General features: G+C 37.9%; 2 protein-coding genes across 8 annotated transcripts in view; one reads left to right on the top strand and one right to left on the bottom strand.

Moving 5' to 3' along the window:
• Positions 1 to 2376, bottom strand: part of PREPL (prolyl endopeptidase like) — a 37289-nt gene extending 34913 nt beyond the window's left edge. For 2 of the 5 annotated variants that reach the window (XM_065929350.1, XM_065929351.1), the window contains exons 1-2: positions 2086 to 2376; positions 198 to 736 (exon numbers count right to left, since the gene is read on the bottom strand). In XM_065929350.1, the coding sequence (XP_065785422.1) occupies positions 198 to 416 (219 nt within the window). In that variant the 5' untranslated portion in view covers positions 417 to 736; positions 2086 to 2376. The remainder of the gene's footprint in view (positions 1 to 197; positions 737 to 2085) is intronic. The other 3 variants (XM_065929353.1, XM_065929352.1, XM_065929349.1) reach the window with 2 other exon arrangements.
• A 238-nt stretch (positions 2377 to 2614) lies between these two features.
• Positions 2615 to 25595, top strand: part of CAMKMT (calmodulin-lysine N-methyltransferase) — a 412412-nt gene continuing 389431 nt past the window's right edge. For 2 of the 3 annotated variants that reach the window (XM_065927376.1, XM_065927375.1), the window contains exons 1-3: positions 2615 to 2852; positions 14274 to 14446; positions 23205 to 23269. In XM_065927376.1, coding sequence (XP_065783448.1) covers positions 2715 to 2852; positions 14274 to 14446; positions 23205 to 23269 — 376 coding nt within the window. In that variant the 5' untranslated portion in view covers positions 2615 to 2714. Of the gene's footprint in view, positions 2853 to 6295; positions 6360 to 14273; positions 14447 to 23204; positions 23270 to 25595 lie in introns of those variants that run through there. The other variant, XM_065927377.1, reaches the window with a different exon arrangement.

The raw sequence follows: 25595 nt of genomic DNA, 5'->3' as shown, positions 1-25595 counted from the left end.
TTAGAGCTCTATAAATATATATGTATATATTCTTTTATACTTACATATGACTACAGACAATTGAGTCTGACCATTTAAAAAATCAAACCAACCAGATTTACTGAAAAAATTAGTAACTGATCTCCTACCCATTCTTTATTTTTAAGCTAAAATTAATCTTAAAGGCCTACACAGAGGTTAATTTAAACAGTCCATACCTTACATGAGAAGTTCCGACTTGGGATGTTTCTTGCTAACTCTGAGATCCTGGGTTTATTCTGCAGACACTTGATTAGCTGATATTTTTTCAATTTTATTCTATTGTAATAATGATCAGCGAAGTTACAGTGATTCAAGTGCTGTTTCTGCATGCATTTCCCAAGGTGAGGAATACTATACTTCAAAGCTTGGAGAAACAATTTGCTCTTCTGCTGCATGGTATCAAAATCCCTGGTTTATGCTCCCTTAGGGGCTGCCAGCACATGAATGATTTTCATAGGAATGACTGTACAGCAGTGGGTTCTCAGAGCATCTAAGATCTGCAGTTCTTAACTTTCCCCTTTGGGGCTGTGTACCCCTCAGGTTACAAATAACTGCAGACAGCTGATAACTCAGGTTAAAAGTATTGAAAACTTGTACAAGTTAGTTTCATTCAAGTCATACTTCTTGGCAGATGTGACTTAAATGCCTCTTTAGTAAGGTCAATCTTATCAGGCTCAAACTATGCAGCACTGATTCTGGTACACACATGGGCAAACTAAAAAAACAAAAACAAAAACGAAAAACAAAATAAAAATCTGCAATAAATACAAAGACTTAATGGGGGCATCTCAGGAACTCTGAGGGCTTTTAAAGGCAAACCGGCTTTGATTTTACATAATTCAGATCTTATCTTTTATGTGTATTGGGTTGGTCAAAATGTTCCTTCCAGGTTTTCACAAGATGTTATGGAGAAACCTAAATGAACCTTTTGGCCAACCCAATATATGCAGGATGAACTGGAAAAGACTAATTACAGAATAAAGGTAAAGCAGGGATTAGTATTTATTGAGTGTTTCCTACATGCCAGATGCTGTTATATTCTTGATCTAATTTAAACTTCATAGAAACCTGATAGAGTAGCTCTTATGTTGATCTTACAGGTGAGCGAACTGTGGCTTAGGGAAGTTTAAGCAACTACCCCAGGTCACCTTGACAGAAAGTGATAGAGGAATGTCTATCTGCAAATAAAAACAACTGGACTTTGATGTTAAAAAGGGAATTAGCTCTTTAGTTGCAAAAAACACTTCAGGATGCACACAAGAAATGTGATGCCATCCGTCTTCTGTTGGAAAGCCCTTTCTTTTTAACCTATATAGCAAGGTAAGTAAAGCTAGTGAGTAGTGAAGTCAGAGAAACCTGGGTTCAGGTCTTCACTCCTGCACTTACCACCTGTGCTTAGTTTAGTCATGTGCAAAACAGAGATAATGACCCCACTAACTATGGAGTAGTTCTAAGAATGAAACAATAATTTATGTTTAACTCTTAATAAAGTGCCTGGAACACAGTAACCACTCGGTAACCGTTGGCTACTATTTTTGGGATAGGAAATATCTAGATATGTTGCACACTGTTGAATGTCATCATGAAAGTCTTCCACAAAATGTTTCTGGGTAGCAAAGGGAAAATACTGCGTCAGCTTTACCACAGCTCGGATCCGCTACGAAGCAGCAAAATAAAGGAGAGTTGAAATAGGGAATGAAAAAAAAAAAAAAGAAAGAAATAGGGAATGAGCAGCCGATACCAGCAAAACCAAATAAATTAAATAAAGTGTGAGAAAATAAAAGGCTCCAAATTACTACATCCTTGCCGGCAGCCTCCATCCACCCATCTTCCACCCGCAGGGAGAAGACAGCAGGTTAACGATGGGGGTAGGGCAGACACACGGGTGTTCCTGGGAGAACCTATTCGTTTTCCCTGTGCATCCGAGGCAGAGAGTGGTATCATGTGTCACTCAGTTAAGTGACATCAGTCAAAAAGCTAGGACTAAAGGACTGAGGGATGGCTGGATGGGGAGAGGAAGGGGTGAAGGGACGAGACCCCCGGCCTACGCCCCCCAATACGTACGCAAATTGAAAGTCAGCCTGGCTCTAGATACCGAAACGAGTAAAGGCACGCCCAGAGGACCCGAAGCTCTCAGGAAGGAGTGCAGCTGTCACCTCGATCGCGTCCTGCCGAAGTCTGCGTTCTGCAGCTAGCAGAACCACTGCCTACCCAGTGTCGCCGAGAGCTAGTTTGCAGCACGTGTTCTACGTAACCCCCAACTAGCACGAGCTCTAAGCAGATTCCACCATCTTTATTGTGGTCAGGAATGGATTTTTTTTTCTCCTTCTGAGATCATTATTGCTCAAAATACAAATCTTTTGCATCTTTGTTAGTCTTCAGAACTCGAGATGAAACAGGAGAGAGGAGAACAAAACAGGGCAGGGTGGCGCTAGATTTGCCACAGTTCTCGCACCCGCTGGTCTGCCCTCACTCAAGATGGCCACCAGCAAAATGGTGCAGTGGCGACAGTCGCGCTGCCCCGGTTGCTAAGGGGACGCGACTACCGGAAATGCGGCATTCGGGGAGGGCTCGGGAGCTAGGGCAGCGGGAGGGAGGCCTGGCATCACAGGTCCTGACTGGGAAGAAGCAGTCAGGTCCTGGCAGGGGAGAGCTGTGGCGGCGGGATCTCGGGTATAACAGCCTCTAGCGGGATGGAATCTCAAGTCTCTGACGCCGCCGCCGGCCAAGCAGAGCAGACGGCAGGCGAGGGCCAGACAGACAGCGGCCCCGCTCCGGGACCCGCAGCCTCGGCGCCCTTGGGTGCCGCCCGGTGGAAGCTCCTGCGGCAGGTAAGGGAGAGCCCTCTTAATTCACTGTTGCCTCTGGCCACTCCCCTCGCAAGCAATCGGTAGCTCCTCTACCCTTGGAAGCTCGGGGAGTTCCCTCACAATTTTACCCGGAGCCGCCTGAGGAGCGCCCCCTTGGTTCACCTACGGGTCCCACCAAAAAGGGAGGCATCAGGTGACATCGGTAGAGAGGGGGCAGCCAAAGCTGAGTCCTGGGAAACTTCCGATAGAAGTAGAAGATTCCTTCCTAGACATTAGTCTGCATCTGGGGGACTTTTCTTCTTGCCCGCCAGTAGGGTTGGTGAAACCGCCGCTCCGCAGCCCACACTGCTCTTTTCTGCTTCTGTTTTACTTTCTTCCCCTGGTTTCTTCTCCTTGCTTCTTAACTCCTAGCCTGTTTCTAGCCCCAAATCTGGCCCCTCTCTTGGTGATCAGCGTGGTTGACTGTGTAGGGACTGTGACGTTGCACGTGTTGCTTGGGTCTCTTCCGTGGAGCTGAGAGCCGAGGGAGTTGTAAAAGCTGCCCCCGCCCACCCCTTCTCTTTCACGCGATAGTTACTTGTTTATCTTGTAGTTTGAAGTGATCAGTGGAATCCTTGGCGTCTCTGGTGCTGTTTACTGGCGGTTATCTTTTAGCACTTCGAAGATGCCGCTGTTGCTGGTAACTTCAGTGGTGTGCCAGTTTGAACATTTTCTTATTTGACATCACTGACACTCTTTGCCAAAGTGCTTGAAGTGAACTCTGTTGTTGCTATCTCAATGTTATACTTCTGCCTGGGGTTTCCTGCTGAAACCTTTATTCAGTAGGACACTTTGCATTTCTGATTTGTGTTTTGAGAAGAGTTTCTCAGCTACTTACACTTTATTTGAGATTGTGTGTTTAGTATTTTGGAGATTACTTTGTTTGTGGTTGTCTGGAGTCATCTTTTCATACTGTGGCCTTCCACTGCTGTCATGAACACTCAAAGACCTTTTCTTTGCTGACACATTGACAGCCCTTGCAGAGCATTCGTGATCTGGTTTTGCTATTAATGTTACAAATGGTTTTATAGGACAATAAAATGCATGACCTTATAGATCATTATTGTAGGAACTTTCTGTAGTGAAGTAAACAAAGCTGAATTATCAAAATAGTAAATTAAGGCTTTAAAATGATCAGTCAAACCTTATTATGATGACAAGTGACTCTTAGTAAAAACTCTAGTTGACCATCATTTATATTCATTCTGAATTGCCGTCTACTTTAGCATAAGGGTGAGTTTCAGCCACGGCTGCCATTTGAACTCCTCTCACGCTTTGAAATTTAATGTTTTGGTATATTTGTGCTCTCTGCTTAGAGTCTTTCTATCTTCTTCTCTACTTAATAAATGACTGTTCATCCTTCAGACCTCTGTCTGTCTCTTCTTATGGGATGCCTCTGCTGACTCCTCTGGGCTGAGTTAGACCCATAGGTGACCCCTTTTCACATTATTTTATGACCATTTGATTAGAATCCATCTTTCTCACGAGAATAGGAATTCTCCCTGGGGAAAGATGTTATTTTATTAACCTCCATCTTCTGCACAGGGCCTGGGTGGTTAATTTTTGTAGGTACTGTTATGTGTTGTGGAAAGCCTGAGAATAAGGACTGTCTTTAAGTGGCCCCCAGGACCTTATCCTCAGTGTATTGCTATCAGTGAGCTATCGCTGAGTAACAAATAACCACACCATCAGATAGTAATACATACACATACTGTTGCAGGCAATGCCATTACATACATCACATGCTGTTGCATACAACAGTGAGCATTTATTCTGTTCGTGGGCCACCTGGGAGTTGACTGACAGGCTGCGATCAGCTGAGTGGCTCTAGCTGCATGCCTGGTCCACACGCCTTCTATCCTGAGATCAGTTGGCTAACATGTTTTCATGGTGATGACAGAGGTATAAGAGAGCAAATGCAACCACTGAAACATATTAATATTTTAAATACTTATTAATATCCTGTTAGTCAAAATAAGAATCTTAGTTAAGGGGGCAGAGAAAATGTTTTTTTTTCCCTTGGAGAGGGCAGGGGAGAAAGTGAATCTTTTTCTGTAATGACTGAATCTACCATGTGTTTTAAACATTTGCAGGCTCTTAGTAAATATGTTTCAAGTGAGCAGACCATTTGTATCTTGTGACCATCCAGAACTAGAAAACTGAAAAATCTGAACAATGCTAGAGATATGAATTCTTTTTCTCTTTCTTATGGGACATCTTCATGACATCTGCTTATGTCTCCTTTTTTCTCCTCACAATTCTGTTTCCTCTAGGGCTCCAGTGCTATCTCATGGCCCTCTACCTTAACTGTCCAATATTTTCTGTCTTTTATAATTAATATTTTTGGAGAGAAAATCTGGTTGACCTAGTTCATCATTTGATACCAGGTCACATGATAAATTGCTGACTGTTGAATCTAGTGCCCATTTGAATCAGATGAGGTCTGGAAGTCTATGGATCAATATCAATAGAGGCTGTGGGTATTGTTCATTTTTCTTCTTTGTTGAGTCTGACTACCTGATGGCAAAAATAACTACTTCATCATCCACCCAGCTAGTGATCCAGAAGAAATAACCCTTTTCCCTAACACCCAAATCATTTCCTCCAAACAACTCTAATTGGCCAAGTTTGAACCAATTGCTGTTTCTAGGAGAATTGTGCACTTTGACCTGGGTCATCAGCCCACACTGTGGCAGGAAAATAACAATCCTGCCATTATTGCATAGAGTGAGGGAGGGGCATTTCCCAAGAGGAAGGGATGTAGAGCAGATGAAAAAGTAGCAGTGACCCTTACATGCTTACACACATCTCACAACCACCTACAGAATGAATAATAGGACCTAGACATCTGAATACTTGGCTGAAGAATCCGATTAATGGAATATTTTGTAGTACAATTTAAATTAAAGCAGGTAATATACATTTGAGACTGTCAATGCAGAAAGAGACAGGATGATTTCTAGAATAGAATGTAATACAATTTGATTTTAGTCCCAGATCTACCTATGATGATGAGCAACCTATTTGTATCTCATTTGTAAATGAGGGAGTGGGACTAGATTTCTTTAAGATCTCTTCCATTTCTGATTATTTTAAAGTGAAATTATTTTCCAGGGTTAGAAATAAATTGTCTATTTTCTAATCCTATTATGATTTTCTAACAAAGAATTTTATTTATTTTTAATGTTTAAAACATTTGTTTATTTTTAACATTTAAAAACAGCTTATGGGTACTTTCCTGGTGGTCCAGTGGCTAAGACTCCTTGCTCCCAATGCAGGGGACCTGGGTTTGATCCCTGTTCAGGAAACTAGATCCCACATGCCACAACTGAGAGTTTGCATGCCGCAACTAAAAAGATTGCTCATGCTGAAACTAAAGATCCCACAAGCCACAGTGAAGACAGAAGATCCCAAGTGCTGCAACTAAGACCTATTGCATCCAAATAAAGAAACAAATATTTTTAAAAAATAAAAATAGCTATGTACTGGGTAAGTATGCAGAAATGGGCATCCAACTGAGATCATCACAGTACATTTATCAGAAAACTGATTTTTATGGTATCAAAGAGCGCAATCTTAAAATATAAACAGTATTTATAGTATGAGCCATTTAAAACTTATTCATAGCTATATGTATATGCATAGATAGATGTTTAGCTGTGCTTTTCCTGAATGGTAGAATTTTGAGTGGGTTTTTACTCTTCTATGTTTAAACTTCTTTTCCAGTGAAGCTGATTATTTTCAAACCATTTTTCATCTATTCTCAGATGTGTAGTTTTAATTATAACATCTTTGAAATTGGGATATGTCTTTTAGTTGATGGCATCCCAGTCAACAGGTAGCCTATTCTATGTAACATCAGAAGGAAGAAAAAAAAATTGAATCGTATAATCAATGATGTATTGGATTTGATGAAATATAGTCAGGGAAAGAGAGAACTGTTTTTTTGAGAAAAAATTGAAGACCGTTGACTACCAGAAAAACAATTTCATGTGAGTGACCAAAATCCTTCTCAGAACAAGATGCTAAACAATAGGAGTACTTACTACCTCATTGACTAATTGAGAAAGTTGGTTAAAAAGGTCAGTCATGAAGATAATAAATGAAAATGAAGCTACCATCTGAGTGTCAAATTGTCCTAATTATAATTCTCTAAGTGTATACAGCTGACTTCCCACAATGAAATTGGTAGTAAACTTTTAAGCAACTTAACTTCTCAAGCAAACTTACCTTTATCTTTCCAAAACATTCAACTTAACTTTTATGGAAGAAATATAAAAATAAAATGGAATAATGATTACCACTCCTCATAATTATTATTTCATTAGTTTTTGTAATGTTTAATGCGTGACAATAGTAAGAACAGCTGGTGTAAAGAGCTTGTGAAAAAGGCCAATTAACTTGGCAGCGAACTCAATGGGGAGGGCAGGAGTAGCACCTTGGCACTATTGAGTTCACATGGCCCAGTCTGAGTATTTATTTAATAGAGGGGACGAAGAGGGTCCGCTAATTCAGAGTCAGTTGCAAGAGATGCTGCTGCGTTTTGTGCCCTGCTTATGCCTCCCAATTCCTTGATAGAAAATGGCAGACACCAAGAAACCTTGTCTTAGAAATGGTTGTGCCTATAGATCTTGCACTGAGAATTGTGGTTTAGATCCCTATGTAGGTGAGGAGTTGAGTGGTGGATTCTTCATTGGTTTTTATTGGCATCACTAGGGATCACTTTCTACAGCAGCAGCTGAGCAGGGTCATTCGTGCTCTTTCATTCCCTTTTTTTATTCCCCCTGACATTTTATACATCATTGTATTTATAAGGATTTTTCACATTGTTGAAGTTAAACTTACATTTCAATTGATTATAGAACTTTATACTGCTATGTAGCCACAGATGACATAGATTTTTGTGTGCTCTGTGGAACATACTTTAACTTTAAGCATCTAAATTGTAATGCTCACCCCTGACCCCCACAGTTCAAACCTTATTGACATATACGTCAGTGACTGGAGGAGATTTTCTTTTTTTATGTTTCTGAGTTATTGATTAATAATTGGTTTTTATTGGATTCCTTAAGAATATTTAGGAATATGCTTTAGGTTAAAAATGGTGAACGGGAATGTTTTCTTGAGTTAGAAGTATGTAGCTTGTCAATCTGAAAACAAAATATTCCACCAATAATTATTTTGAAAGAAATGGACTTGAAAAAGTTTATTTTTGGTTTAGTAAGCTGTCTCTAGAGGGTGGGCTTAGCTCCTGCGCGGCATGTGGAATCGTCCCAGACCGGAGATCAAACCTATGTCCCCCGCATTGACAGGCGGATTCTTAACCACTGGAACACTGGGGAAGTCCCTGAAAGAAATGAACTTTTCACTGTGCAGCAAAGAAAATAAAAAGTTTAGAAGGCTCCAGGTGTGAAAGCATGTGTCTTTTTACATTCTCTGAGCTGTAAAATTTATTAGACTATTAGTCGATAGTCTTCCTAAGAGTAAATATAACAATTTTCCAGAGGTTAAATACTTTAACCCCCATTCCTAAAATAATGCTGAATATTTTTATTTGGCTCATTTTTGTTATTTAAATTAAGACCAGAAATCTATGATTTATTTTAATTCCTAAAAAGTTTTGAGTCCTAAAAATGATGCTTTTTATATGAATTTTTCTAAGAGTAAAAAATTCACCATTTAAAAGTTTCAGCTTTATTGAGATATAACTGACAAATCATATTGTAAACTATACAGTGTGATGATTTGATATATGTATACATTGTGAAAGGATTCCCCACCCCCACCTCCAATGAGTTAACATATCCATCACATTTTTGCTTATTGTTGAAAACATTTTCATTCATTTCTTTTCTTGAAGCTTTCAAACAACTGAATGTTTTCACTTTGTCTACCTGGTTTTCATTGCTTTCTTGTTCCTTCTGAATTCTCTGTGACAAAGAGTGGCTATATTCATTTTTTGCCATTTTAAGAAGATGCTCTCTATAGGTACTGTTTGACTTCACAATTCTAGCTCAGACCCCCAAACTTTATTTATAAAGTATATAACCTTTTATATCTGAATTTTTGAGTATTTTCCTTCACCACCCCACCTCTGCTAAAGCTGCTGAAGATCCAAATGTCTCTAGAACTGTTCTTACTATCACACATTGCAGAAATGGATCTTTATTCTTCCCATCTTTCTTTCTTTCAAATCTCATGTTAGTCCATCTGGTTAGTTAAACCAAAAGCACATGTGAAACTGACTTCTAGGGATTCTGGGAAATGTGATTTCTAGCTTTAGTATAGGAAGGTATCTTAAAGGAAGTGGGAATGTGATGTTTGGTGCCAGACTACCACACTCTCCACAAGAAGAGGTGTTGAAAGTTCAAGCTCTGTAGTCAGATAGCCTGAATTTGCTTCTTACTAGCTTTCTGACCTTGAGCAAATTACCATTCCTTTTCAATAGTTTCCTCTGTCACATAATAGGTATCTATCCCATGGGGTTATTTGAGAATTTAATGAAGAGTGTAGTAAGACTTAAATTAATTCTTACTTAGATGTTTGATGTCATTTGCTGGTGAACAGTCTGGACTTGGAGTTTTCTTTGTGGTAAAATTTTTATTTATGCATTTTTTTGGTAATTTTTTTTTATTTATGAATTTTATTTTTAAAATAGTTTAGGACTATTTAGACTTTCCGTTTCTGCTTGTGTCAATTTCGGTTAGTTGTATTTTTCCAGGAATTTGTCCATTTCATCTAAATTTTCAAAGTTAGTCTTTATAATATTCCTTTGTATTTTTTAGTGCCTGTAGGATCTACAGTGATTTCCTTATGTCATTGAAACTTATACCTTCTTTCTTTTTTCCTTAATAGCTTCATCAGGGTTTATCAGTTTTATTAATCTCTTCAGAGAACCATCCCTTGATGTTGTTAATCCCCCCTGCTTTGTTTGTTTTCTGCTTTATTTTACTCTTTTCAGGAATTAATTTGTTCTTTTTCTAGTTTTTGCAATGGATACTTAGCTTACTGATTTTTAGCTTTTCCATACATTTCCCTCTGAGTATGGATTTAGCTGCATTTCATGTTTTGAAATGCATTTTTTATTATTCATTTCAAAATGCTTTCTAATTTCCATTGTGTGTTTTTTGATTCATAGATTATTTAGAAGTCTGTTGCTTAACTTTCAAGTATATTTAATTTTAGATATCTTTTTAGTTATAGTTAATTTGTTTATGACTATTAGAGTGCTTTATATATTAAAAACACTTTACAGGAAATGTCAGATATATGCAAAATTGGAAATAATACTTTAAGAGCCATTCAGATATCTATCAGTTCAGTTCAATCTCAGTCATGTCTGACTCTTTGTGACCCCGTGGATTGTAGCGCGCCAGGCCTTCCTGTCCATCATCATCTCCCAGAGTTTACTGAAACTCATGTCCATGGAGTCGGTGATGCCATCCAACCATCTCATCCTCTGTTATCCCAGTCTCCTCCCGCCTTCAATCTTTCCCAACATCAGGGTCTTTTCAAATGAGTCAGTTCTTCACATCAGGTGCCCAAAGTATTGGAGTTTCAGGTTCAACATCAGTCCTTCCAATGAATATTCTGGACTGATCTCCTTTATAATGGACTGGTTGGATCTCCTTGCAGTCCAAGGGACTCTCAAGAATCTTCTCCAACACCACAGTTCAAAAGCATCAATTCTTCAGTGCTCAGCTTTCTTTATAGTCCAACTCTCACATCCATATATGACTACTGGAAAAACCATAGCTTTTTCTTAAAAAATTAATTAATTAATTAATTTTTTTTCCTTCATCAATTTTTATTAGTTGGAGGCCAGCCACTTCACAACATTGCAAAACCATAGCTTTGACTAGGTGGACCTTTGGTGGTGAAGTAGTGTCTCTGCATTTTAATATGATGTTTAGGTTGGTCATAACTTTTCTTCCAAGGAGCAAGTGTCTTGTCTTTTCATGGCTGCAGTCACCATCTGCAGTGATTTTGGAGCCAAAAAAAAAAAAAAAATTTAGCTACTGTTTCCCCTGTCTCCCCATCTATTTGCCATGAAGGGATGGCACCAGATGCCATGATCTTAGTTTTTTGAATGTTGAGTTTTAAGCCAACTTTTTCACTCTCCTCTTTCACTTTCATCAAGAGGCTCTTTAGTTCTTCTTTGCTTTCTGCCATAAGGGTGGTGTCATCTGCATATCTGAGGTTATTGATATTTCTGCCAGAAATCTCGATTCCAGCTTGTGCTTCATCCAGCCTGGCATTTTGCCTCATGTACTCTGCGTATAAGTTAAATAATAAAGGTGACAATATACAGCCTTGACGTACTCCTTTCCCAGTTTGGAACCAGTCTGTTGTTCCATGTTCAGTTCTAACTGTTGCTTCTTGATCTGCATACATATTTCTTAGGAGGCGGGTCAGGTGGTCTGGTATTTCTGTCTCCTTAAGAATTTTCCACAGTTTGTTGTGATCCACACAGTCAAGGGCTTTGGCATAGTCTAAAGCAGAAGTAGATGTTTTTTTGGAACTCTCTTGCTTTTTCAGTGACCCATCGGATGTTTGCAGTTTGATCTCTGGTTCCTCTGCCTTTTCTAAATCCAGCTTGAACATCTGGAAGTTCACAGTTCATGTACTGTTGAAGCCTGGCTTGAAGAATTTTGAGCATTACTTTACTAGCGTGTGAGATGAGTGCAATTGTGCGGTAGTTTGAGCATTCTTTGGCATTGCCTTTCTTTGGGATTCAAATGAAAACTGACCTTTTCCAATCGTGTGGCCACTGCTGAGTTTTCCAAATTTGCTGGCATATTGAGTGCAGCCCTTTCACAGCATCATCTTTTAGGATTTGAAATAACTCAACTGGAATTCCATCATCTCCACTAGCTTTGTTTATAGTGATGCTTTCTAAGGCCCACTTGACTTCACATTCCAGGATGTCTGGCTCTAGGTGAGTGATCACACCATCGTGATTATCTGGGTCATGAAGATCTTTATTGTACTGTTCTTCTATTCTTGCCACTTCTTCTTAATATCTTTTGCTTCTATTAGGTCCCTACCATTTCTGTCCTTTATTGAGCCCATCTTTGCATGAGATGTTCCCTTGGTATCTCTTATTTTCTTGAAGAGACCTCTAGTCTTTCCCATTCTATTGTTTTCTTCTGTTTCTTTGCACTGATTACTGAGGAAGGCTTCTATAAGCTTCAACTATTTTTAACTCTGGACTACTTCAATTCATTTCTAATCTCTCATTATGCAACTCTCACCAGATTATTTTGAAGTGGATCTTCAGATAACTGAGATACCATTCTCAGATTAACAACTGAGGTAACAGATAATCTCAGATAACATTTTTCTATAACTACTTCAGTATGTACCTATACACGATAACATTAAAAAATCATTACAATGCTAAATCCTAGGCAGAATTATTCATTGATGATCTGGTCAGTTTTTAAATTTTCTCCATTGTCTCCTAATTTTTTTTACAGTTTAATTTTTTTGAAAATGGAATCCAAATTAAGTTCCAAATATTTTTCTTGTTGATATGTTTAAGTCTTTTTAATCTGTTAATAAATATTCCCTTGGCATGTCCCTTTTCCAACCCTTGCTGTTTATTTTAGAAGAAACTGGGTGTTTTGTAGAGTTTCCCATAATTTGAATTTTGCTAATTGCTCTTGATCAATGTGTTCCTCTACCCCTGTATTTCCTATTTCCCGTTAGAGATTTGATGAAACTCAGATTTGATATTTTTTGTTTTGTTTAGTTGGTCAAGATAATGGTGGTGTGAAATTTCATCAGTAATCACAGGGTGTGTGGTCATTTCCTTATCATGATTACCTTGGTTCATGAATTCACGAGGAAGTTTAAAATGGTGATGTTCTGTTGTTCTTTGTTCATTTATTACTTGGGGTATTCATTTAAAGAGAAACTTACCCTCTTCCATTTGGATACGCTCAGTTACAGTTTATATAGGAAAAACAGATAAATACTTGATTCTTTCTCTTCAATTACTAGTTTTCAAAATAAGTTGGTTCTTTGCATTCTTCAGTGGTCAGCAGTGAGGCATTTAAAAACTACCATTATGAACTACTGTGTTTCAGTTTAGTTACATTTATTATCTGTGTTAATATCCACAGTATCCCATCTTTGGCCACTGAAGCCCTTTCCTATTGTCTCTTGAATCCTTTTGATATAACCCCTAATTCTGTAAGACTCTCTTCTTTTCTTGTGTGCATGACGTTCCAGGCTTATCTTGTAGAATTCCTGCCATTCTTCCTCAGCTCGCCTGCCTTATCTTAGCTCCTTGTATGTTGAGTCGCTCAGTCGTGTCTGACTCTTTGCAACCCCATGGCCTATAGCCCGCTAGGCTCCTCTGTCCATGGGAATCATCCAGGCAAGAAAGAATGCTGGAGTGGGCTGCCATGCTCTCCTCCAGGGGATCTTCCCAACGCAGGGATCGAACCCAGGTCTCCTGCATTGCAGGCAGATTCTTTACCATCTGAACCACCAGGGAAGCATCTTGGTTCCTTAACCAGATATTATTAAACTCATGCCCTTCACAGTGAAAGCTGGGAGTCCCAGCCACTGGACCACTAGGGAATTCCCCTTACTTTGTTTTAATAAAAATTGTCATTTAGAGACAGCAGTATGTGCATTAAATGTGTTCATTGCTGCTAGTTTGGTCCAGTGGGTTGCCATTTCCTTCCCCAGGAGATCTTCCCAACGCAGGGATTGAACCCAGGTCTCCCGCATTGTAAGCTTTACCACTTTACCGTCTGAGCCACCCAGGGAAGTCTCTTTCAGTGGTCAGATGTAGGTAATACATGTATAGTTTTAAAAAATAAAATACATCACTAATTTATATTATACTTCATTCAGATTCAGAGCCACAGTGTTTTTGCTTAACCTCATTAGTCTTAACAGCTATATTGCCTTTCTTTCTTACTTAAGAACCCAGTTTTCAATGACACCAACAAAATTACTTATTTGATGTTAACACACATACACACACACATATGCTAAGAATAACATACTGCTCCTGACTAGGTAGTATGCTTTGAAATTCAACTTTTACCCCCTAATTCTACAAACTGTTGAAGGTGCTGCTTGTCTTCTCAGATCTTTCTTTTGGGATTGAATGTCTCACAAGAAGAGTGATTACAAAAGCCAGCCTCTTCTCACTAGATTTACCTTGTTAGATATTAGACTGGTAGATCTTCAGTATCATTCTTGTGCTTCGATGACTTTGAGTAGTGTTTTAAAATGTTTTGTGCATCTTTTCTAGTTGTTTTCAGTAAGACAGTGGTCTGAATTATCTGCCATTATCAGAAATGAAAGTTCCCTTACTTCTTAAACGTTAAACATTGTATTTATATAATATTTGTGACCACAGTATTTGGTTTTATTTCAAAGGTTCTGAAACAAAAACACCTGGATGACTGTCTACGACATATATCTGTAAGAAGATTTGAATCATTTAATCTGTTTTCAGTAACAGAAGTCAAAAAATTGGAAACTGAAGAGGAAGCTGGTGCCTGGGTCCAATATACAAGCATCTTCTATCCTGAATACAGTATTTTCTTAAGGTAAACATCACTCCAGTTAAGATTTTTTTTAAAGCATTTTTCTCTTGTAAAAGGAAAACAATCTACCAAGAATCAAATTGTTCATTCTATTGAATTTGCGAGCAGTCTTTATCAGAATTTAGGTTTTATAACTTTGTGTTTGGAAATGCTGCTTTAACTGGGTCTTGCTGTGTTCTTAGAACTAAAGAAAAAAACATTCCAAGGAATGTATTGGCATTTGAAGATAAAATTCAAATCAAAGAGTTCATTTAACCATTCTCTCATAACATTTGATATGAAAAAAAGCCAAGTTCTTCTTGAGGCTGAAAGTGAAAACAGACTTTTTCCAAACTACTCTTCAAGTAGTAGTTATTTGAAAAATCAAGCTTTGGTATTTTTCCTATTCATGTTTTGTCACTTTCAGAAGAATCTTAAAAATAGGAGGAGAAAATTCAGCTGAAAACAGTGATAGTGTGAAAAGCATACAGACTGTTCTGGTTTTAAAAATCATTAGAAAAGAGTTAAGAGAGTTGCAAACTGAGGTAACAAGATATCATTTTTACAGAATTAATTTTTCTCTCACAGTTATAGTCTAGCATGTTGCAACATTACTTCAGGTGCTTGATTTTTATAAAATCTGCCTTTTTTTTGACAAGATTACACATTTTGAAAGGAAAGGAGAAGCACATTTACAGTAATTGTAGAAAGAGCAAAAAGCATTTTAAGTGGAAATATGTCTGAATACAGTTTAGGTGAGTTAGGAATAATTTTAAGAAAAGTATTTTCACAAAGGATGTCTATTTATAGTATATGTTTCTTGAACTATTTTAGTTTAAGATATCTAAGCTTTGAAAGATACCATAACAGCTGAATATTTAGGATTTGGATAAAAATTGATTAGGGTGGGCAGGGAAGTACAGTTAGGATCTGATTTCATAATACTGCTTTACTGAAAACTCTAAATAAGGATAAAAACTTTGTGTACATCCATTGTGAAATTCTAATTAAAACACACACCTCAATTGCCTGGCATTTGTCATGGAGGCGATTAGTTTAGTCCTTGATTAGGAAGGAAAGAAAAGTGTATTAAATACTTATTGTGTGCCAGGTATAGCACCTGGTGCTTTGATGTATTCTAATTCATGTTCTCCTTCCAATAACTCTGTGAAGCAGGGATGAAGATAATTGAACAGTTGGAAGATAGAGTCTATAAGGATATTAAAGAGAAGGAGAAACAGTAAGGTATAAACTTCTAGAACTTATCTTCTGCCTCCACTGTGATAAGAGGCAATAAGTGTAAACTGTGCCAAGAATAACTTCCTGACATCTGCAGGGCCCTGGTAAGACTTAGCCAGAGAAAATGTGAACTCTTCTGTTCTTAGGAGCTTTCAAAATAAGACATTGTTCTCTACTTGGAGAACACTTGGTGGAGATGACCTTAATATAGAAGCAAGACTCTTCTCTAGCAGTGTAGCTCTTTGTGATATAACCGTTTTTCAAAGAGTAAATATTTCTATGTAAATATTACACTAAATCCTATAGAAAGATTCTTTATAGAAAGAAGACAGGTGGCTGAGCTAGAATTTTGGCACAATGGCTGCCAGGATTTTTTCTCTTTTTTTCAAATTAGCTGGTATCTCTCCACATCAGTAAACATATAGAATTCTAGAGCTGAATTATGATCTTAGAATAAAAATATATAATCATAGCAACATTAATAATGGCTGACAGTTGAGTGCCGAGCCACGTGACAAGCACTTTTGTGAGTGGTTTACATGTACTAGTTTATTTAATTCACAGCATCTTATGGGCAAATACTGTTTTTAATCTTCATTTTACAGATGAGAATATAAATAAGTTGATTGAGGTCACCCAGCCAGTAATTGATTGTGCCCCTATTCAAGCACTGGTGGTCTGGTTTCCCATCTGTACTTTAAAAAATTTTTGTTTTGAACTAATTACAGACTCTTAGGAAGTTGCAGAAGTATACGAGGAGTTCCGTGGACCCTTCCCTCAGCTATCTCCGTCAGTAACATCTTACATAATGATAGTCACGGCTTGAGCTTTTAACTTCTGCACATCCTGCCTCTTGTAAGGCAATCTTGTGTTCATTTTCCAGATGAAGGGATTGAGATCTGTCACACATACAATTTCACAAGCAAATCATTCCCATTCCCATCTCCAGCGGATCTTCCTGACTCAGGAATTGAACCAGGGTCTCCTGCATTGCAGGCAGATTCTTTACCAGCTGAGCTACCAGGGAAGTGCATGTACCCTGTGAGTGTTCACTGTAAATAAAAACTTGTGATGGGAATGGTTTGCTTATGAAATTATATATGTGACAGATTGCCCTTGTATATGTAGGGTATCATAGATACTCCTTTAAAACTTGGCAAGATTGGCAACTGAGGCAAGTGTGGATACTATTAAGTAAATTTGGAAAACTTAGCAGTGGCCACAGAGCTGGAAAAGGTCAGTTTTCATTCCAATCCCAAATAAAGTGAGAGTATTATGCCAAAGAATGTTCAAACCATCAGACAATTGCGCTTATTTCACATGCTGGTAAGGTTATGGTCAAAATCCTTCTTCAAGCTAGGCTTCAACAGCACGTGAACCGAGAACTTCCAGGAGTACAAGCTGGGTTTAGAAGAGGCAGAGGAACCAGAGATCAAATTGTTGACGTTAGTTGGCTTGTTAAGAAAGCAAGGGAATTCCAAAACAGCATCTACTTCTGCTTCATTGACTATGCAAAAGCCTTTGTCTGTGTGGATCACAACAAACTGCAGAAGGAACTTTATAGCACCTTCAAAATGTGATGCAGTGTATATAGAAAATAATTCATTGAGTCATGTTTTCATGAAGCTTAAATCACAGATATGGGCCAATTATAATTAATTTTCTAGATTATTTTAAACTCCAATCATGATTGTGTAGTTTGCTTGCATATACATGTATTCACAGTTTCAATAAATCAAAATGTTCTCTTGATATTTTTAAAATTTTCATATTTTAATGTAGAAATACTGTACAAATCTAGTTTCCTCTAACTAGTAGATGTAAGACTGAAAAAATAAGGCTTTAGCCATTTATTTTTGAAAGAGCTCCAAAGTAAGTTGCATCTAGAATCATGTTTTTTAAACCTTGTCCTTCTGAAAGCCTTTGTTCTTATGCAGCCTTTGAGGACCCATTCCACTCTCTGGCTTACTTTTTCTAATTTTGGGGGACCACTTTTTTTTGTAATCAAGGTAAAAAGTAATCATTTTAACCACTTTGAATTGTGCAATTAGTGGTTTTTAGTACATTTACAATGTTGTGGAACCATCACCACTCTCTAATTGCAAAAGTTTTTCATCACCCTGAAATGAAGCCCCATTCCCTTTACTAGTAACTCTCCATCTTACTCCTTCCTCTTCCTCCTGGCAACCACTTATCAACTTTCTATCTGTATAGATTTGCCTATTCTGGGCACTTTATATAAGTAGAATCATATGATATATGCCCTTTTATGTTTGGCTTCTTTCACTTAACATAATGTGTTTTGATTAATCTATGTTGCAGCATGTATCAATACTCCATTCCTTTATTATGACTGAATAATATTCCAGTATATGGATACTAACATATTTTGTCTATCCATTCATCAGTTGATGAACAGTTGGATAATTTCTACTTTTTGGCTATTATGAATAATGCTACTGAGAGACTGACTTGGTGATCCAGTGGTTAAGAATCTGCCTGCCAGAGCCGGGAACTCAGGTTTAGTCAGGGAGCTGAGAGCCCAGATGATTGAGAGCAGCTAAGCCCATGCACCGTAACTAACGAGCCCAGGCTCAGCCTGTGAGCCAAACTCCTGAGCCCACACACCCAGTCCTGAAGCCCGCATGCCCACATCCCATGCTCTGTAACAACAGAAGCCACCACAGTGAGAAGACCGCCCCCCACAACTAAAGTAACCCTTGCTCGCCACAACTAGAGAAAGCTTACGTGCAGCAATGAAGACCCAGCATAGCCAGAAATAAAATAAAAATTTTTTAAAAAGTAGAGAAAATAATGCTACTATGAGCATTCATGTACAAGTTTTTATGTGAATCTATAATTTTTTAAATCTCATGGGTGTGTCCTGAGGGGCAAGATTACTGGGTCATATAGTAACTCTTTATTTAACTTTTTGAAGAATGGCCAAATTGTTTTCTGCCGTGGCTGTGCCATTTTACCTACTAGGAATATAAGAGAGTTCTCGTTTCTCCCCATGCATGCAAGCTCCTATGATTTTCCCTATATTATTATTATTTTTATTATTACCTTTCTAGTGCGAAGTGATATCTTACTGTTGTTTTGATTTGTAGTCCCCCAGTGACTTTGTTTTACGTTTTTTCATATGCACATTGGCCATTTGTATATCTTATTTTCAGAAATGTCTCTTCAAGTCCTTTGCCCACTTTTATTAGGGTTGTTTTTCTCTGTTGTTGAATTGTGAGAGTTCTTTATATATTCTGGATACTTGAACCATATCAGATGTGTGATTTGCAAATAATTTGTCTCATCTTGTGGTTTATCTTTTCACTTTCTTGATAGTGTCCTTTGATGTATACAAGTTTTCAGTTTTGTTCAACTTCAGTGCATCTGTTTTTTTTTTCATTTATTGTTTGTGCCTTGTTGTGCCATACTTAGCCCTCGTTTACTTTTAACCTCTAGTTTCAATCTCTTGTACCTTTATTAGTGAAAGTTGTTCAGTCATGTCTGACCCTTTGCATCCCCATGGACTGTAGCCCGCCAGGCTCCTCTGTCCATGGAATTCTCCAGGAAAGAGCCCTGGAGTGGGTTGCCATTCCCTTCTCCAGGAGATCTTCCCAAATCAGGGATCGAACCCACGTCTTCTGCATTGCAGGTGGTTCTTTACCATCTGAGTCATGAGGTAGGCTTCAAATTTTTCTCTGGTAGCTTTTTTTTTTTCCTCTTCAAATAAATGTTTGCCCCAATGACTTGCTCCTTATTTCTTACTCCATGGGCCATTCCTGGGAAAAATCAAAGGTCCTTAGTTATAGCATAGCTTTAGGTGCTTGTAAAAAAGGTTGGTTGACTTTCAGAGGAAGAAATTGATTACTGGTATATTTTCTTTCAGCTTTATTGAGATATAATTGACATATATTGACATATATTTATTGAGATATAATTGACATATACCATTGTGTATATTTAAGATATATACTGTGTTGACTTCAATCACTTATGTATTGCACAATGATTAGCACCATACTATTACCTAACACCCCTATCATTGTCACATAATTATCATTTCTTTTTTGTGGTTAAAAACCTAGGAAACAAGTTAAAGCTTTGGAATTTGGGAGAACCATGGAGTGAACTTTTTATATCTTGGCTGTGTTAGCAAAAAGTCATCATTGATATATAACATTAATTATCAGTGTAACGGAAAGACTGAAGTTTGAGAAGTTCCCTTTCGTCTTGAGAAGTTGAGAAGTTCCAATACAGTAGGTATTACTATCCAACCCACTATCCAAGCAAAACTGTGTACCTGCTTAGGTAAACAGTTGAAAGATTAAGGGTAGGCACGATCTTATATTGTTGACACTTGAATAAAATAGATATTATTGTTGTTGTTCGATTGCTAAGTCATGTCTGACTCTTTGCAATCCTATAGACTATAGCCTGCCAGACTTCTGTGTCCATGGAGTTTTTCAGGGTTGCCATTTCTTTTTCCTGGGCATCTTCCTGACCCAGGTCTTGAACCTGCCTCTCTTGCGTTAGCAGGCGGCTTCTGCACTCCTGAGCCACCAGGGAAGCCTGAATGAAGTAGATGATTCTGAACAAAGAACAATCCTTGGGTTTGGAGCAAAGGAAAGGGAACTTGAAATAGTCAAACTGAATATTTACCACACTGTGTCCATGGTAGTTTTCTTACAGTTAGCACTAATCTTTATACCATTGAGGACAATGATTGTTGACCTTTTTCTTTCAGGAGATGCCATCTTTTAAGGTTTCTCAACTTCATAGATAATTGCTTTTCTTCTTGTAAGTTTTTAGAGGTATGAGATTAGTTCTTCTGTTTCCCCGTCCCTGATTCAATTTAATGCCATAGGATTTACTTTCTGTTCTTGGCTTCAACAAATAAGGATTCTTGGCTTTCTGTTCTTGGCTTTCAAGTAGATGAGTTTTGTGTCATTTTCTGTTTTGAATACTACCTTTAACTTTTAAACATGCCCTTTACCTTAATTATCCCAGTTTCTGCTGTTTAGAAATATTTAACTTGTTGCAAAATATATGTACCTTTTTTTTTTTTAACTCTTGTCTCAGATTTCTTCTCAAATGTCTACTTCATTTTGATATAGAGAGATAGAGAGAGAAAGTGCACAAGAGAATCTCTTTATTAAAACTACACCATAAAGCAATTGCTCTTTTAGGTATTTATCCTAAGGAAATAATCAGAAAAGATCTCAATGTAATTCTACAAGGATGTTTGTTGAAGTAATATGCATAAAGCACAATAGAGGGCATAATCTAAAAATCCAACAGAAGATGTTGGTTCAACAAATTGTGGGGCAATTATTTACTGGACTCCTTGGCAGCCTTAAAATAATGTTGCAGGAGAATATTTAATAATGTGAGGAACTTTATAATATGTTAAATGAAAAAAGTACAAATTGCAAAACAGTATGGACAATGTGCTCTGCTATTTAATGACAGGTCTGTGAACATAGCATAAAATTTGAAGGCTATATACCAAACTATTAACTGTGGTTATCTCTGCATGATAGGATTATGGGCAGTTTTTCCTTGAGGAAGCTATATATTGCTTTTATCTTCAGGAAGAAAAAAATTTGAGCTCTATGCTATATTGCTGGTCATTTTAATAGCTTCATCTTGTGTTTTAGATGTTAAATGCTTTGTTCTTTTTTCTCTTCTGACATGTGTGCTATGGATTTTTTCCATGTTAGCGTAAATAACCTCTTCTAGAATCTTGCATCCACAGAGAAGATACAGAATCTTCGTACCAATGATGAAAGTTGGATTTGTGGTTGATAGCTTCATTGCCTTAGGTTATGATGCTGTTGAGGCCAATAGTAATTGCAGGTAACTCTTTCTGCATTTTCCCTTGGTCACTCTTTGAAAGAACTAGGTCTCTGCGATAGAAATAAAAAGTTCTTCTAAGAAGGGTATTGCAGTTGACATGTCTTTTCTTTCTGTATCTGTTATCTTACTGTATCTCTCTAGGGCTCCCAGAACAAAACACTGCAGTTTGGATGGCTTTAACAGCAGGTTTATCTGCTCACATTTGGAGCCTAGGAGCCTTAGATCTAGGTGTTGCAGGTTTGCTTTCATCCAAGGCCTCCTTGGCTTGCGTGTGGCTGCACTCTAGCTGCCTCCTCACGTGGTTGTCCCTCTGTGCACAAGCCTTCTTGTCTCTGTGTGTGCTAATCTCCTTTTTGTGTAAGCACAAAAGTCGCTTTGCATTAGGGCCCACCCTAATGGGGTCGCAAAGACTCGGACACGACAGAGCGACTGAGCTGAACTGAACTGAATGACCCAATTTTAACCTGATTACCTCTTTGAAGGCCCAGTCTCCAACTTTAGTCACCTTCTGAGGGATGGGGCGTTTAGGGCTTCAGCATATGAATTTGGGAGGGGGCACAGTTCAGTCCATAACAGTGTGCATCATTCATGATAAGTTTTAGTGACAAAGTAGTGTTGATAAATAAATTTTATTATGAATTATTAATGCTTATTGTAAACTATTACGATATCCTAAAGAACTACAGCTGTAAGTTGTATAGGGGAGCATGTAGAAGATTATAGATATATTAGCAACAACTTTTTAAATCACCACTGGAAAAGTAACTCAGACTCTATGATCTATTGACAGTTGGGTTCATTTGTTTATGAAAAATAGTATCTTTTATAACTATTAGTAAAATAGCAGTTATCAAATATTTAAAGGGCCATCAAGGGAAGGGAGATGAAAAGGAACAGAATTAAGATCAGTGGACAAGATACAAAACATTTGCCCCCCGGCACTTAGAACTCCCTATAAATGGAATGTGCAGACTTGAAAGTTGGTTAGTTCTTTGTGACTGAAGTTCTGAATTTGTTGGGCCATTAAAGAGGAAATTATGTATTGTGGAGTGTGGTTATGGAGGTTGATTACTTTTTTAGTTTTAGATTCTCGAAGTGTAGAATTTTGTTGTCTCTAAAAAGGTAAATAATTTATCTCACACTTATATAATTAAAATAATAAAATACTTATTAGTACTTTAAAATGTAGGTTAATCATCAAGAAATGTTATTGCATTAAATATCCCAAAGACTAGTCTGTTCTTTTCCTTCTCCCTCTAGTGGGCAGCTGGAGAAGGCAATGGCACCCCACTCCAGTACTCTTGCCTGGAAAATCCCATGGATGGAGGAGCCTGGTAGGCTGCAGTCCATGGGGTTGCCGAGAGTCGGACACGACTGAGCGACTTCACTTTCACTTTTCACTTTCATGCATTGGAGAAGGAAATGGCAACCCACTCCAGTGCTCTTGCCTGGAGAATCCCAGGGACGGGGGAGCCTGGTGGGCTGCCGTCTGCGGGGTCACACAGAGTCGGACACGACTGAAGTGACTTAGCAGCAGCAGCAGCTAGTGGGCAGAAATACTGTAAAAGCACAACATGGAAAGCTTTGTTACTATTCAGTGTATCACAATACATAGTGTCAGCTTTAAATAATTAATAAATGTTAATGTGTCAAGAGTCATTAAAGAACATGCTTTATTCCTTTCTAGGCATAATAGTGGATCTTTGAATGTTGAAGATGTTCTTACCAGCTTTGACAATACAGGAAATGTCTGTAAGTTATATACTTATAGAAATAATTTTAGTGTTTTAAAAGTCAATTTTTACCTTTTTTTTTCAGTGTTTATTGACTAGCGTATGTCTGTGTGTGTATCATAGAAACTCCTGCTGTTTTTAGCTGCATTAATAAGCCTCATATAAGATGCACCTACTAAGTGGGATAAGGCAGTTAATTTTATACTTGGCAGTTTTGTGTGTGTGTGTGTAAGACCCACCTGCATTTGAATCTTGGTTCTGAAATTAATCTTGAGCAATTTATATTGTCTCCACGGCCTCATTCTTTTTCATTTCTCAGAACTGAATATAAAGTATGTAAAGTGTGTAATGTACTACATCCCTCATAGTTGATACTCAGTAAATGAATTTTTTTATTATTACCTGTGATGAGTACCTCTAAAGATTTTTTTTTTCTAACAATGAAGATAATATTATTAAGCATTATTCTGATGTAGTAAAATAAACTATTTTGATTGAACTAAATAGGGCAGAAGGAACACTGGATTCTCTAGTACTATCCCTTTTGTTTCTTGTTTCCATTTTGACCTTTGCAGTTAATCAGTCCAACATAAGGGCTGTCTCTCCCTTTTTTGCTGTGTTTCGGGTGTGTGCATTTCCACTTCTTGCTTATTCTCTCTTTCACTGGAGAATAAACCCAGAACATTTTTCCTTGCTGCTAATATACTTTAATAGAATATTTTTGTTTTATTCTTTATTATAATACTATAGAATATATTATCTTTTGATCTTAGTCTTTAATTACATCATGATGGATATCTCCACTGAGTAAATAATTTCATCATGTCATACAATGATAGAAGTCAAACAAGAATATCTTTATATCATGGTGTTGAACAATATGCCACGATAGAAGCTGTGTGCTTCTTTCTGTGTGCTGCATAGGCTATTTTCCTTAAGATAGTGGATTATCAATGAAATATGATAATTTTAAATGTAAAAATTATTCTAGTGCTTTTCTTCTCAAAAGAAAATTTATAACTGTAACCATTTATGGTCTGAACTAAACATACTGAGCAAGAAGTACTCATTTTAGATCAGCAAAGAATAATGTCCAACAATACTCAGGCAATAATCTTGTTCTTAGGCCCACATTATAGCAAGCTTTTGATTGCCGAGAAAAGTATTTATGTATTTTGTCACTAAGAAATCTAAATATCCTAAAATTATCCTCAAATATTTTAAATAATGTAATTTTATTTTTTGTGGACAGTGATAGGCATACCTTTTAGTTTTTAGACGCTGATGCTGGCTGAATTCTTTCCCAATATTATTACTGGGGGCGGGGCAGGGTCTGGGTTCAGTTCAGTTCAGTTGAGTTGCTCAGTCCTGTCTGACTCTTTGCAACCCCATGGACCGCAGCACTCCAGGCCTCCCTGTCAATCACCAGCTCCCGGGGCCTACCCAAACTCATATCCATTGAGTTGGTGATGCCATCCAACCATCTCATCCTATGTCATCCCCTTCTCCTCCTGCTCTCAATCTTTCCCAGAATCGGGGTCTTTTCAAATGAGTCAGCTCTTTGCATCAGGTGGCCAAAGCATTGGAGTTTCAGCTTCAACATCAGTCCTTCCAATGAACACCCAGGACTGATCTTCCCAACCCAGGGATCGAACCCAGGTCTCTAGCATTGCAGGCAGATTCTTTACCGTCTGAGCCACCAGGGAAGCAGGTCAGGCTTATGCATGTGTAATTTAGGAACAAAGTCTTAAAATGCTATATGTGAATTTTAAAAAATTTTTGTTTTTTGGCCATGCCACATGACATGCAGGATCTTAATTCCCCAAGCAGGGGTGGAACCCGCACCTCTGCAGCAGAAGTGCAGAGTCTTAACCACTGGACTGCCAGGAAGTCCTGAATATGGATTTTTGGTTTGGTAATGTGAAAATCAAGTATTGTTCCCAGTGGCTCAGTATGAAATAGGGCCACTAGCTGGCAGCATTATGTAAAAAAATTTTTTTCCTTAAGGTCTAAGCTATTGTTTTGTTTATGAATAATATATAAATATGTCTCAAACATTTTTTCCCATCAACTTGTCTGCACCTACCCTCCTCCTCAAGTTGTTGTTGCATTGACAAATGGAGCCCTGTATGGTTAAGCTTTTTTTTTTCCCCACTGCTGCACATTTTTGGTAGAAAGACTTGAGTCTTTGGAGTTAGAACCACTAGTTTCTTGGTTCTGAAATTAATCTTGAGCAGTTTATATTATCTCCAGGAGCCTCAGGTTTTTTCATCTCTTAGAACTGGATATCTAACGTATTGAAGTGTATAACATACTACATCCCTCATAGTTGATACTCAGTAAAT

The sequence above is a fragment of the Muntiacus reevesi genome, chromosome 3 (assembly GCF_963930625.1).
Source record: "Muntiacus reevesi chromosome 3, mMunRee1.1, whole genome shotgun sequence".
Lineage (NCBI taxonomy): Eukaryota > Metazoa > Chordata > Mammalia > Artiodactyla > Cervidae > Muntiacus > Muntiacus reevesi.
The sequence above is the reverse complement of the archived record's forward strand: the minus strand, read 5'-3'. Positions and strand labels throughout refer to the sequence as shown.